Consider the following 13,246-nt stretch of genomic DNA (forward strand, 5'->3'; position numbering starts at 1 on the left):
CACTCAGCTTTCTTTATAGTCCAACTCTGACATCCATACATGACTACTGGAAAAACCATAGCTTTGACTAGATAGATCTTTGTCAGCAAAGTAATGTCTCTGCTTTTGAATACGCTGTCTAGGTTTGTCACAGCTTTTCTTCCAAGGAGCAAGTGTCTTAATTTCATGGTTGCAGTCACCACCATCTGCAGTGATTTTGGAGCCCAAGAAAATAAAGTCTGTCAATGTTTTCACTGTTTTCCCATCTGTTTTCCATGAACTGATGGGACTGGATGCCATGATCTTAGTTTTCTGAATGCTGAGTTTTAAGCCAGCTTTTACACTCTCCTCTTTCACCTTCATCAAGAGGCTCTTTAGTTCCTCTTCACTTTCTGCCATTAAAGTGTTAAAGTTGTATCATCTACATTTCTAAGACTGTTACTATTTCCCCCAGCAATCTTGATTCCAGTTTGTGATTCATCCAGCCTGGCATTTCACATGATGTACTCTGCACAGAAGTTAAATAATCTGGGTGACAATTTACGGCCTTAATGTACTCCTTTCCCAATTTTGAACCAGTCTATTGTTCCACATCCATTTCTAACTGTTGCTCCTTGTCCTACATACAAGTTTCTCACTTAAGCAGTTTTTATAATCCACTAAAAGGAATAATAGCTCTCTTCTTAAAAACCTAATAGTACTACTACTACACTACTTACTTTATATAAATACATGTTTTATATATTAAATATAGTATATAATATACATAAAAGTATATAATAATATTTAGAGAACATTTATATATTTTATAGTACATAATTTATTACATACCACATATCATATAGAGAGTACATTTTTATATGCTTATTTTAAATATATATATATTAAGTGAAGTGAAACTTTCTTAGTCATGTCCAACTCTTTGTGACCCCCATAGACTGTAGCCCACCAGGCTTCTCTATCCATGAGGTTTCCCAGGCAAGAATACTGGAGTGGGTTGCCATTTCCTTCTCCAGGGGATCTTCATGACCCAGGGATTGAACCCGGGTCTCCTGTATTGCAGGCGGACTTTTGCACACACACATATCAAATACGCATTCTCTGCCTGTGTTTTTTCTTCAATCCCTCCACTAGAGTGTGGGTAACCTGTAGGAAAGGACTATGCCAGACTCATTCTTGTGTCCTCCACAGTACATAGTAGTTATTCAATAAATATTTGTTTGAATTATTAAGTATGTACCAATCATTGAATATTGAGTAAATGCCCAAGGTTCCTGGTTCATGAGCTTCTTTTTAACATAATTTTTTTTAAAAAAACTTCATTAAAGAGGGCTTCAAAATCATATTCATATACATAAGATAATTCATAATTTAAGAGTAACTAAATATATAATATAAAGTTTAGAGCCTTAATATATTTAGGATGAAAATATATGGTAGCAAAAAAAATACCCAATAATTAGGTATCAGAAAATTTCAATTCTTTTCCATAAAGTGTAGGCTAAAGGTCAAAAACTAATGACTAAAACCTGAATAACAGTTTGTAAATTAGTGAACGAAGACCTGTTCATACATAGGAAAGAGTGTTCTGAAATTAGACCCTACACTTCATTATGAGAGCTTTCTAAAGTCTGACTATAAAGCAAAGCACACTGTAATTTGTGGTGAATTACTCAAGGGAGAGACTGTTTTAATCATCTTTGTACCCTTATAGTACCTTATGAATTAAAATAAAAAAGCACTTGTTAAAATCAACATAGACATTTAAATGACGCCCTAGAAAAAGTGCTCCACAAGAGAAGCCAGCATATGAGAAGCACCACACCACAACAGAGTACCCCCTACCCTCCACAGCTAGACGAATCCCTCGTGGAGCAGCAGAGACCCAGCACGGCCAAAAAGAATAAATAAATAAATGGTATTCATATAGTTGCAAAATAAGTGAGTATGAAACGGGTAAGAAAGGTACAGTGTGGGGAATATAGTCAGTAACTATGTAATGTCTTTGTACGGTGATGTATCGTAACTAACTTATCATTTTGAAATGTGAGGAAATATCCAATTAGTATGTTATGTAACAGGAACTAACATAGCATCGTAGATCAATTATACTTCAAAAACAAATTCATAGAAAGAGAGATATTAAACTTGTGGTTACACGAGGCCAGGAATACGGAAGTAGGAATTGGATAGCTACAGTCAAAGACACAAATTCCCTGTTATAAGGTAAATAAGTACTAGGCAAGCAAAATTCCCAGTCTTAAGATACATAAGTACTAGGAATGTAATATACAGCATGATAAATATAATGAATACAGCTCTATGTTATATATGAAAGTTGATAGAGTAAATCCTGGGTTCTAATCACCAGGAAATACATTTTTTTCCAACTTCTTTCATTTTGTACCTATGTGGCTTCATTAAATTTATTGTGATGACCATTTCATGACACATGTAAGGCAAATCACTATGCTATGCCCCTCAAACTTAAAAAACTGAAGGAAAAAAAAAAGAATGGACTAAGGTTAACATCCATGTATCAATATTGGCTCACTAGTTATGATAAATGTACTATAGTAATACAAGATCTCAACATTAGGGGAAACAGGGTGAGTGGTATATTGGAAGTCTTTGTATTATCTTTGCAGCTTTTTCATAAACCTAAAACTATTCTAAAATAAAAGGTTTATATTAAAAAAAATAAATGACTGTTGTCCCATTTAAAATGAGCCACTCTGCAAGACTGACACACTATAATGATAATTTCCTTCTTTCAAAGAGCATGCAATTGTTCTCTACTATCTATGGCAGGAAGTTAAAACTCTTTAGTCTGGGATTCAAGGGCCCTCACAATTTTCCTTCCTTTTCTAAAAGTCTCATTTCCCACTTGTTTCCTGCAGGCGTCTTATCTGCCAGTCAAATTAAACTTCCTGATTTCACACTCGCTTGCCTCTGTACCTCTCTGGTCATTTGGCAATCTCTTATGCCATTTATCATTTTCTTCCTTGCATTATATCTTATACATAGCTTGTTTCCCTTATTATATTGTAAATTCCTCATATCAGAGACTGGGTCCTATATGTCTTTAACTGAATTTTTAGCACAAGGCATGGTACATGGCAGGCACCAAAAAAAAAAAAAAAAAAATCTGTTGAAGGAATTATTGAATAATACCAACAGAGCTCAAATCTGGAAACCGCTTTTTGACAAGCCATAGAAGAAAAATGTTTCATTAATTTATAGCAAGGTTCTTAAATATAAGCAGGCATTGAAAGTACCAGGGAAACGTTAAATGTGCAAATTCTTGGTGTTAGTCGTTATCAGGGGATTGAATACCAAGGGGCAACTGTAACTATCTAACAAGGAATGAACTCCTGAACTACTGTTGAGAATAAAGAGGGCAAAAAGGTAGAAAAAGATAAAGAGGATAGCAGGCATACTCCTGGCAATGGGGTCATCATCAAACTCTCCCTTTGTAGGAAAGTCATTTATTGGCTGTTTTTCCTTGCATCTGACCTTGGACTTTTGAAATCAGGATGACAATATCTGTTTAAGACCCACTGACTTAAATGTACATAGGGAAGCAATGATTATTTTTCTCAGAATACTTTTCAGATGTGTACCGTATTTCAAAACGCACAATATATAGAGTAAACCATGGAAACTTTTTATCCAATAAAGCTCTTTGAAAAGAATGTCACTGTTTGTCCGGTATTGGAAGATAAGCTCTTGTTATAAAGTGGTAAGGCACTGAGAGAACTAACATGTCCTCTTTAGATTATTTCAAAGAGAGGACATGAATTATAGGAAGCGAGACTTCAAGTGGTTAAGAAGAAAAGAGTTTTGCCTTTCAGAAGTTTACAAAATGCCAGTATTCTAAACTTCATATACTGAACTCCTCAGGATAGTCCGATATAGTACACGCTATCTGTCACTTCTCTATCCATTTGGCAAAGACTACATAGAGACAAATTGTTACAGAGGCTCAAAAATGGAGACTTCTGGAAAAATGACCAAAGCCAGAAATAAAGTTTCACTAATTAGAAAACAAATAATTAAATGGCCAAACCCGAATGTTGTGTGATGCTGAAAAGAGATAGATTTCTAAAGCACACCATCTGTTTTACAGTTTTTTATTTTGCTCTACTACAAATCTACTCAGCTGTTTTGCAATGATCTAGCTGCTAACTCATTTGCACAATTACTTTAGGCCAGAAATACTTATTGCACAGAATCATTTGAGAGTTCAACACATTCATAGAGGAGGGCAGTTATAAACCATTTTTGAGTGAAGGCAATTTTTTAGCCCTTAAAGACAACAAATTATTCCAATAAATGATTAGAAATTCCCAAAGGAAAATCACAGTGGTATCACTATAAATTTATGGTATCTAAAATCTATCAAGGACTCCAGGGTTACCATCAATCCCTCTGTTGGCCATTCTAATGAAAACTCATTCTCATCTTTACCTCTAGGCAGCATTTATCTGGGGGCTGACTGTTCTTGCTTTCTCAAACACTTTTCTTACTCAACTTTCTTGGCAGTACCCTCCTAACTTTCCTCTTTCCTCATTAGCTATTCCTTTTCAGCCTCCATTGCTAGCTTCTACTCTTCTAAATGTTGCAGTGTCTAAAAGCAGACTGCTGAGGCCTCTTGTCCTTTCTAACCGCATTTTCTTCCTAATTCATCTCTTCAACACAATGGCTTTATATGGCATCTGTATACTCAGGATTCACAGATTTATATCTCCAGTTAATTCTTCTCCAGTTCCAGGCTCATACTTTCGATGATCTATTGGAAATCTCCACTTGAATGTGACATAGGCATCTCAAATTTATCATGGCCAATGTGGAACTCTTGACTCACCACTCTTCCCCCAGGAAAAAAATGTTTCTCCTGCAGTCTTCCACATCTCGGTAAATGGCACTACCATCCAACCAGCTGTTAAAGCAAAATCTAAAATTCATCCTTGATTCCTCCCTTATCCTCATCCCTTATCTAATCCATCACCAAATATTAACAAATATATCTAAAAATATATCACATTTATTTCTCTTCAATTCTATTGCTACCACCTTGTCTAAGCCACCATCATTTCTCAACAATACTACTGTAATATAAGCATATCATGTATCTCCAATATCTAACACAGTGTCTAATAAGTAAAAGATGTAAAATATTCCTATGTCTCTGGAATCTCCAGTTTCCATTTTCAGGCATTTTCTGACATACCTACAGACTTATTCATTCACTGAATCATCTACTCATTCAGCCATTATTTACTGAGTACTGTACTAATTGGCATTAGGCTTAACTGCACATTTCACAGTATCTCAAATATGACAGTCATTTGTTTCCTGTTCATCTAAAAATGTCTGGAGGTAGGCAGTCAAGGGCTGGTGTGGCAGCTCTATACGCTAAGAGCCCTGGTTCCTAGAATCATGTTGCTCTCGTATCCTGTTTATATTCCACTTTATTATCTAATATGGCTACTCAAACTCCATCCATCGCAGCTGCACTGCAGTCACTAGAAAAGAAGATGGATGTGAGGAATGCCATACTCCCTTCATTTAAGGGCACTTCCCAGAGATTACTCTTACCTGCACTTAGATCTCATTGACCAGCACTGTAACTAGCAAAGATAGGGGATAACTAGTAAAGAAGACTAGATAAGAATGTTACCAGTGAAAAGTCAGGATCCTCATGACCACAGAAGAAAGAGAGAATAATTATTGAGAGGTAATAGCATCCTCTTCCAAAGTTCCTGTTGTGACCAGGTAATGTTCTGGGTAACAGGGATACAAAGATCACTTAAGACAGGGTTACTGCTCGAGGCATTAGTGTAATGGGGAAAAGCAATATGCAAATGAATAATGACTCAAGATTTCAAGCCAGGCAACAGCCACTGTTAGAAGACCTTGGCTTTTCTGAGTCCCTGTAGATTCTCTGCATCCAAAGAGCTGAAAGAGAAGTAGACAGTTCCAGGGCTTTACATCACTAAACTATACAGACTGCGTCAACAGTCCACATCTTTAATAAAGGAAATTTCTCAGCTCTATTCTACTGGACTTGATACAATAGAAAAGTTCATTTAAACCTCTATAAACACATATAAACAACTGTGGTAGTAATTTTAACAGTTTGAAAATACCCATTTCAGAAATGTGTCAGCGCTCAATAACTTTTTTAACTTGTCAGAAGATGAAACTAAATGACTGTTTTAAGACTATATATAGACTATAAGGCCAGATGAAAAGAAATAAGCAATGGTAGCGCGCCAACATTTTTTTAAAAAGGCAGTAGTATTGAAACTTACTGTTAACCACTGGTTATCTAGTAGTTCCTTAGCTGTGATTCTGTGAGCAGGGTCTACTTTCATAAGTTGTTTCAAAACACTTTTAGCTGCAAATAAAGGAAAAAATCCTATCTTATATATCTTAACTATAATTAATATCACATATTTTCCAATTTTAGGATTAAGTCTGTATGACACGAAGGAAACATATCAGTTATAGAATAAACATCATCAGTACATATGGCTAATACTAAACAAAGTTTAAGGCTGAAAGTGAGGTTTTATTGCCTGGATTACCTGGTTTATAGTCTTCAGTAAAAATTAGCTATTTGATCAGAAAATTTCCTCTTCAATGTTTAGTATACATTTTCTGTTTTTAAGTTTCAACTATAAAAGTCACAGTGAAGATAGCACTATTTCCACAAGTAAATGGTTTTTATTTCTACAAGTAAATTTAACGGCTACTCAGAGATTTAAAGTATCTAAATTACTGGCTGGCTTTCTTATATTATGCATATTTGCTTTAATAAATAATAACACATCTATACTTACCACAATCACTTATGGAATTCCAGATTGAATTTTTAAAATGTAGTTCTCCCTTTTTTATCAATTCAAAAAGCTTCTCTTCTGAGCTTGCCATAAAGGGTGCTTTTCCACATAATCTACAGCAAAGGCAATCATTCTGTTTAGATTCTTTTAAACAATCAAAATAAGGCTATTAAAAATTAAGTTTCCATAGAACTTGAAAGCAGTGGTGCTTCATATTTAAGTAAAGGAGAGGAAGAGGTGGGAACTTCTCTGGATGTAGAAATGGAAAAAAAGGGGTTTTGGGAGATTAGTGCTAGGCTCTTCTATCCATTGGAACTTCCACATGTGCAAAGCTCTTTCAGGTGGGAAAACACTAAGCTTAAATGGGGTTAAAATACAAAAAGGTGTGTGAGTTTAGGTGCACAGTAATAGTGGTGGAGAACAGAGGAGAAACACTTCAATGTGAGGAAGGGTAAGGCTCTGCCTTAAGGTACACTGGACTTAACAGGAAGATACACTGAGTCATCACAGTCTAATGAGATTACTTCTTCCAGTGACAGTGGAAGACTTTTATCCATGGTAAAATGTTACACAAAGACTGGTGATGACGGTAAGAATGATCCTGAGGCCTACTGGCTCTGAGTCAAAATAAAAAAATCCATTAAAATAGCCACAACTCTTCAAAAATTATATACAAAATGAAGAAAATCTGAAGGAGGAAAACCAGATGATGAATTTGACCCATGAGTAGCGTGCATAAACATGGACTTATTGTAAATTTCATAGTACAGGACTACGAGTCTTTAGAACCTTTTAAAGGAAGTACTATGCTATACTTTTGGAGAAGGAAATGGCAACCCACTCCAGTATTCTTGCCTGGAAAATACCATGGATGGGGGAGCCTGGTAGGCTACAGTCCATGGGATCGCAAAGAGTCGGACACAACTGAGCAACTTCACAGTCACATGCTATACTTTACAAAGAGCATGGCAAGCCTATGCGTCAATAGGTGATCCAGTCCAAAACTATGTGCCTAAAAGTTGCAAATGTTAGCCATCATCTTTATTGTCAATCCCAACATCTGAGGGACATCCTGTAGACAACAACCAGATTCTCCCAGTGACAACCAGACAGAAGTTGGACCTGGACTCATCACAGAGGCAATTCTAACTCTCTATGTCTATTCTTTAGCTCTCAGGATTATATTTTTCCACTTTATTACTGAAAGAATAAAATGGTATAATTCCATTACACTTTCCAAATGCTGGTCTTTTATGTACATAAGTATAATGATTTCTAGGTCTCTTAACAGATTTTTACTGATTTTTTAGTTACATTTTTCTTAAGTTTCTTTAAAAATCTTTCCCATTAATATTTTTCAAATAAGTCTGAAAGTGAAGTCGCTCAGTCGTGCCCGACTCTTTGCAACCCCATGGACAGTAGCCTGCACCAAGCTCCTCCATCCATGGGATTTTCAAGGCAAGAGTACTGGAGTGGGTTGCCATTTCCTTCTCCAGGGAATCTTCCCAACCCAGGGATCAAACCCAGGTCTCTCGCATTGTAGACAGAGGCTTTACCTTCTGAGCCATCAGGGAAGTCAAATAAGTCTAAATTTAATAAATATTCTACATGATAATGATTATGATAATAAGGATTTTTCCGGTGTGGAGGATGAGTCATTTTCATGTAGCTTATCAAACTAGGCTGGACAACAGAGCTTTTCATTTACCAATAGGTTCTTGTTAAGCGATAAATATTAAATTGTTCCGCAAACTCTCATTTTAATACTTTCTCTTTCTCCAGCTCATTCTAACCCTTTTCTCTGTGATTCAATTTGCTTTACTATTATTTAGTTTTTAAATGCCATTCAAAAAAAGTCAGAAAAATGGTCTTATGGGCAATTACTATCTATTATAACAAGTACAGGCCAACAAAAGCCCAGCTCATTGAGTCTGTTAACAACCAGTGGTATGTACATTCACCGATTTCTTAGCTGCTCCTACACTGCCTAACATGCAACTATAGCTCAAGGGCTATGTTTTAAAAATTTCACTTTTTTCTGTCCTTTACAATTTTACTTACACAAAATGTATCTAATGGTTGGTCAATCAGCAGCACATGAAATTTTATGACAGCAATTTTCTGCACATCCAGAAAAGAGAATCCAAGACATGAAAAATGCCTCTTAAGGCCTTCCGATTATTTTCTGTTTCACAGGAATCAAAACAGCAAAAGATGGTGCCCATAAAGAGCATTTATATTAATTTCACCTTGAGAAAGTATGCTATCATTGTCCAATTAAGTAGCAATGAATCAGGGGTAACTGATAAACAAGAAACCCCTCCCCGCCCCCAGAGAAGGTAATATGTTTGTGCCCTTGGTGAAGGAAATGATCTATAAGATCATTGGGCTCAGGTAGATTAATGAACAGGCACAGATTAAGTAAGAGTCTGCTGCTGCTGCTAAGTTGCTTCATTCGTGTCTGACTCTGTGCGACCCCATAAACGGCAGCCCACCAGGCTCCGCCATCCCTGGGATTCTCCAGGCAAGAACACTGGAGTGGGTTGCCATTTCCTTCTCCAATGCATGAAAGTGAAAAGTGAAAGTGAAGTTGCTCAGTCGTGTCGGACTCTTAGCGACCCCATGGACTGCAGCCCACCAGGCTCCTCCCTCCATGGGATTTTCCAGACAAGAGTACTGGTGTGGGGTGCCACTGCCTTCTCTGAAGTAAGAATCTACTGTAAAGGAAAAAAAGATGTCTTTATTATGATATGCAGTCATGCTCAGAAGCAGAAAAATTAAAATTACATCTTTAAGTAGGAGGAAAAAATTTAAGACATGTAATACACCAAGTTCAAATCAAGAAGGCAGCAAAACCCACGATTGGTATAATAATAGATTACATATATATGTTATATTCGACTTGTGTTGTCTAGAAGTCATGAGAGAATAAAATACTAATTTTAAATAGCTATATTTTAATTTAAAACTAAGGCTCAGAGTTTTAATATAATCCTAAGCAGCACAAAACAATGATCAAAAATTTTGTGAATACATTTATACTTTATGCAGTCTAAGCAGTGATGTGTTGAGTATCTGAGTTACAGCTACAATCACAACATCCAATTTCTACTGCCTGTGTATTTCATTTCACAGGACTGTGAAAATGTAACTACTGTGATGTCAATATTTAGAAACGATCTGGAAGAGGTAGTGCACAGTGAAATCTTCAATGTGACCATAAAACTAATGTTGCATCAACATAAAAATGTTCATACTCACCAAGAAGCAGAACAATGACCACTAACTTTTCAGAACACTCTCAGACAATTCACTTTAATTCAATATAAAAAACGTATATTGAGCACTGACTACATGTCTACTATGGTGCCAGATACCAGGGATGCAAAGATGAATCAGATCTCTGTCCTTCATGGAATTTAGAGCAAGAAAAACAGAGACAATACATATAATACAATAATTGTATTACATTATAATATAGATTTTAGAAGTATAATGAGAACACAGAAAAGTGAAAAATTAATTCTATCAAACTTATACATGTGCAAACTTGCCTGATTAAATATTATTGTCTTGTTTTTCTTTCAATGTTACTGTTTTGCATGCACCTTTGTATTAATATGTTGCCTTAAATCTCATGGAGTAAGGGGAAGTATATACATAATGAACATACTAACTCTGCTGGGGCAGAGTAGGACTCAGAGAAATAGAAGTTGCTAATGTATAAGCTGGACACACCCAGGAAAGAGGTTAGTACAGAAGAAAAATGAACACTGAGGCAGAATGGATTACATGAGCAAAGACCCAGAGGCATGAAACGCAGGGCACCTGAGTCATAAGGAGCAGCCTCGAGTGGATACCAGAAGAGGGTAAGTGCATGGGGACACACATGCAGACCAAGGTTGGAAAGGCACGCTGGAGCCAGGCTGTGAAAGCTTTGCATCACGCCATGTGGGGATGCGCTGACAGTTTCCTATAGCAAGGGAGAATCAACGGAGGCTGTTAGTCAGGAAAGCAGTATAACCAGATTTGTGATTTAGAAAGACAACCCTGACAACTGTATGAAGGATGAACCACAAGAAGGAGAACAGACAAAAAGACACTATAATCTTCTAGAAAGGGGTCATAAGGAGAAATTATACAAGTGAAGAGAAATTGAATAATATGTGAGGACGCCTCAAAGGAAAAATACAGGCCATGGGGTCTGACTGAATCTTGGGAGAGAGACAAAAGAGAGAACAAGAAAGACCAATGTTTTCAGTAGCATGAAGAGAAGTAGGAATCACAGAATACTCCCTAGACCCTGGACTGAACCTTTATCTGGTTACTGCCTGCTGCCTGAACATGCCCTGTCCACAGGGGAGCCCTAGCGCCAAGTCCACGACCTTCCCTCTACCTGATGCTCTATGTTAATCTACCTGATACTCTATAAGTGAATCTCAAGAAAAGATGAACAAGCTTTTGGTTTGTAGCAAAGGATCAGAGAGCTGTTGAGGCAAGTTTTTCACTTTGCTCAGTGCATTGCAGCATTTATAGATCAATGAAAAGCAAAGTTGAAACTTACAAGTTGATTGTATTAAAAAAGTGCCTAATAGATGGACCTGGCAATGGATAAGACGGCTTTTATAATAACTTCCCAGTTGTTTCTTCCGTTGCTTTCTTGACATCATACTGTTTCACTGTAAATTAAAATCTATGTAATTCCATTGTTAGGGGACATCCATTCATTTTAAATTGTACATTTAGCAGGCTACTTACAAAATGTACATTATGACACCTATGCTCCAAATGTCACACTGCTGGCTATAGTCGTGGGCATTGATAACTTCAGGGGCTGCCAAAGAAGCAGAAATAAAATAATATTAATAATACAATAAATGACTTTTAAATGCTTAAACACAAAGCATGAAAAATGTGCTGATGTGATGTAATTTATTCCCCCATAGGGAAAAAGAGAACCAACAGCAGATGTTGAATGAATAATGTACAGGCCTTAACAATTGATGTCGCTGTAGCCTCCCTCCTGTCATTTAGCTTCTAATGGAATGACGGCACACACTGCACAGCGACACATACAACTTTTCATCTCTTTCAAATTGTTAAGAAATGATCTTGCAAAGATCATGGAGTTATAGTAGAAGGCAACAATATCTTAGTCTTTGCCAAAAATAGCTTTGAAAACATGCCTGAAGTAGATACAATTTAAAGCAAGCCCAAAATGTGGAAATCTGGGTTTACAGAGAAACTAAGATAAACAGCTATAAATCACTTCAGCAAAATAACAGTAGTGATAGTAACTTCATAGCACTCCTATGACAGTATGAGTTACCTTCCGCATTTTCTAAATGAGAAAACTAAGACAAAGAGAGCACGCCTATAATATAACTCAATCAAAGAGCCAATTGGTCACAGGGGAGGCCTAGGGTCCAGGTATTTCTGCCTCCTCAACCCTGAGCTTCTTACTTACAACGTGCCCGTGATTGCCGTTACTGTTGTTCAGTTGCTCAGTGATGTCTGTCTCTTTTGTGACCCCATGGACTGTAGCCCACCAGGCTTCTCTGACCATGGGATTTCCCAGGCAGAATACTGGAATGGGTTGCCATTTCCTTCTCCAGGGGATTTTCCTGACCCAGGGATGGAACTCAAGTCTCCTGTATTACACGTGGTTTCTTTATTTCTGAACCACCTGGGAAGCCCTATGAACAGATGTTGCATGTTGTCAAACACTTTTTCCGCATCTATTGAGATGATAGGGTCCCTTTAAACAATCTTCGCAAAGTAGAACTTTATTTTATTTTGAGGTAGCACATCTTTTAATGATTCAGTTCAGTTCAGTCGCTCAGTCATGTCTGACTCTTTGTGACCCCATGAAGTGCAGCACGCCAGGCCTCCCTGTCCATCACCAACTCCCGGAGTCCACCAAACCCATGTCCATTGAGTCGGTGATGCCATCGAACCATCTTATCCTCTGTAGTCCCCTTCTCCTCCTTCCCTCAATCTTTCCCAGCATCAGGGTCTTTTCAAATGAGTCAACTCTTTGCATGAGATGGCCAAAGTATTGGAGTTTCAGCTTCAATATCAGTCCTTCCAATGAACACCCAGGACTGATCTTCTTTAGGATGGATTGGTTGGATCTCCTTGCAGTCCAAGGGACTCTCAAGAGTCTTCTCCAACACCACAGTTCAAAAGCATCAATTCTTCAGCGCTTAGCTTTCTTTATAGTCCAACTCTCACATCCATACATGACTACTCGAAAAACCATAGCCTTGACTAGATGGACCTTTGTTGGCAAAGTAATGTGTCTGCTTTTTTAATATGCTGTCTAGGTTGGTCATAACTTTCCTTCCAAGGAGTAAGTGTCTTTTAATTTCATGGCTGCAGTCACCATCTGCAGTGATTTTGGAGCCCCCAAAAATAAA

At 37.2% G+C, this 13,246-nt stretch overlaps 1 protein-coding gene across 5 annotated transcripts in view; it reads right to left on the reverse strand.

Annotated features, from left to right (window-relative positions):
• The window catches only part of STK33 (serine/threonine kinase 33), a 197,193-nt gene that overhangs the window by 31,569 nt on the left and 152,378 nt on the right, over positions 1-13,246 (reverse strand). For 3 of the 5 annotated variants that reach the window (XM_010829301.1, XM_010829299.1, XM_010829300.1), the window contains 3 exons: positions 11,586-11,661; positions 6,828-6,940; positions 6,297-6,382 (listed from right to left, as the gene is read on the reverse strand). In XM_010829301.1, the coding sequence (XP_010827603.1) occupies positions 6,297-6,382; positions 6,828-6,940; positions 11,586-11,661 (275 nt within the window). Of the gene's footprint in view, positions 1-4,763; positions 4,922-6,296; positions 6,383-6,827; positions 6,941-11,585; positions 11,662-13,246 lie in introns of those variants that run through there. The other 2 variants (XR_824276.1, XM_010829302.1) reach the window with 2 other exon arrangements.

Source organism: Bison bison, unplaced genomic scaffold (genome assembly GCF_000754665.1).
Source record: "Bison bison bison isolate TAMUID 2011002044 unplaced genomic scaffold, Bison_UMD1.0 scf7180017864503, whole genome shotgun sequence".
Taxonomy (NCBI): Eukaryota; Metazoa; Chordata; class Mammalia; order Artiodactyla; family Bovidae; genus Bison; species Bison bison.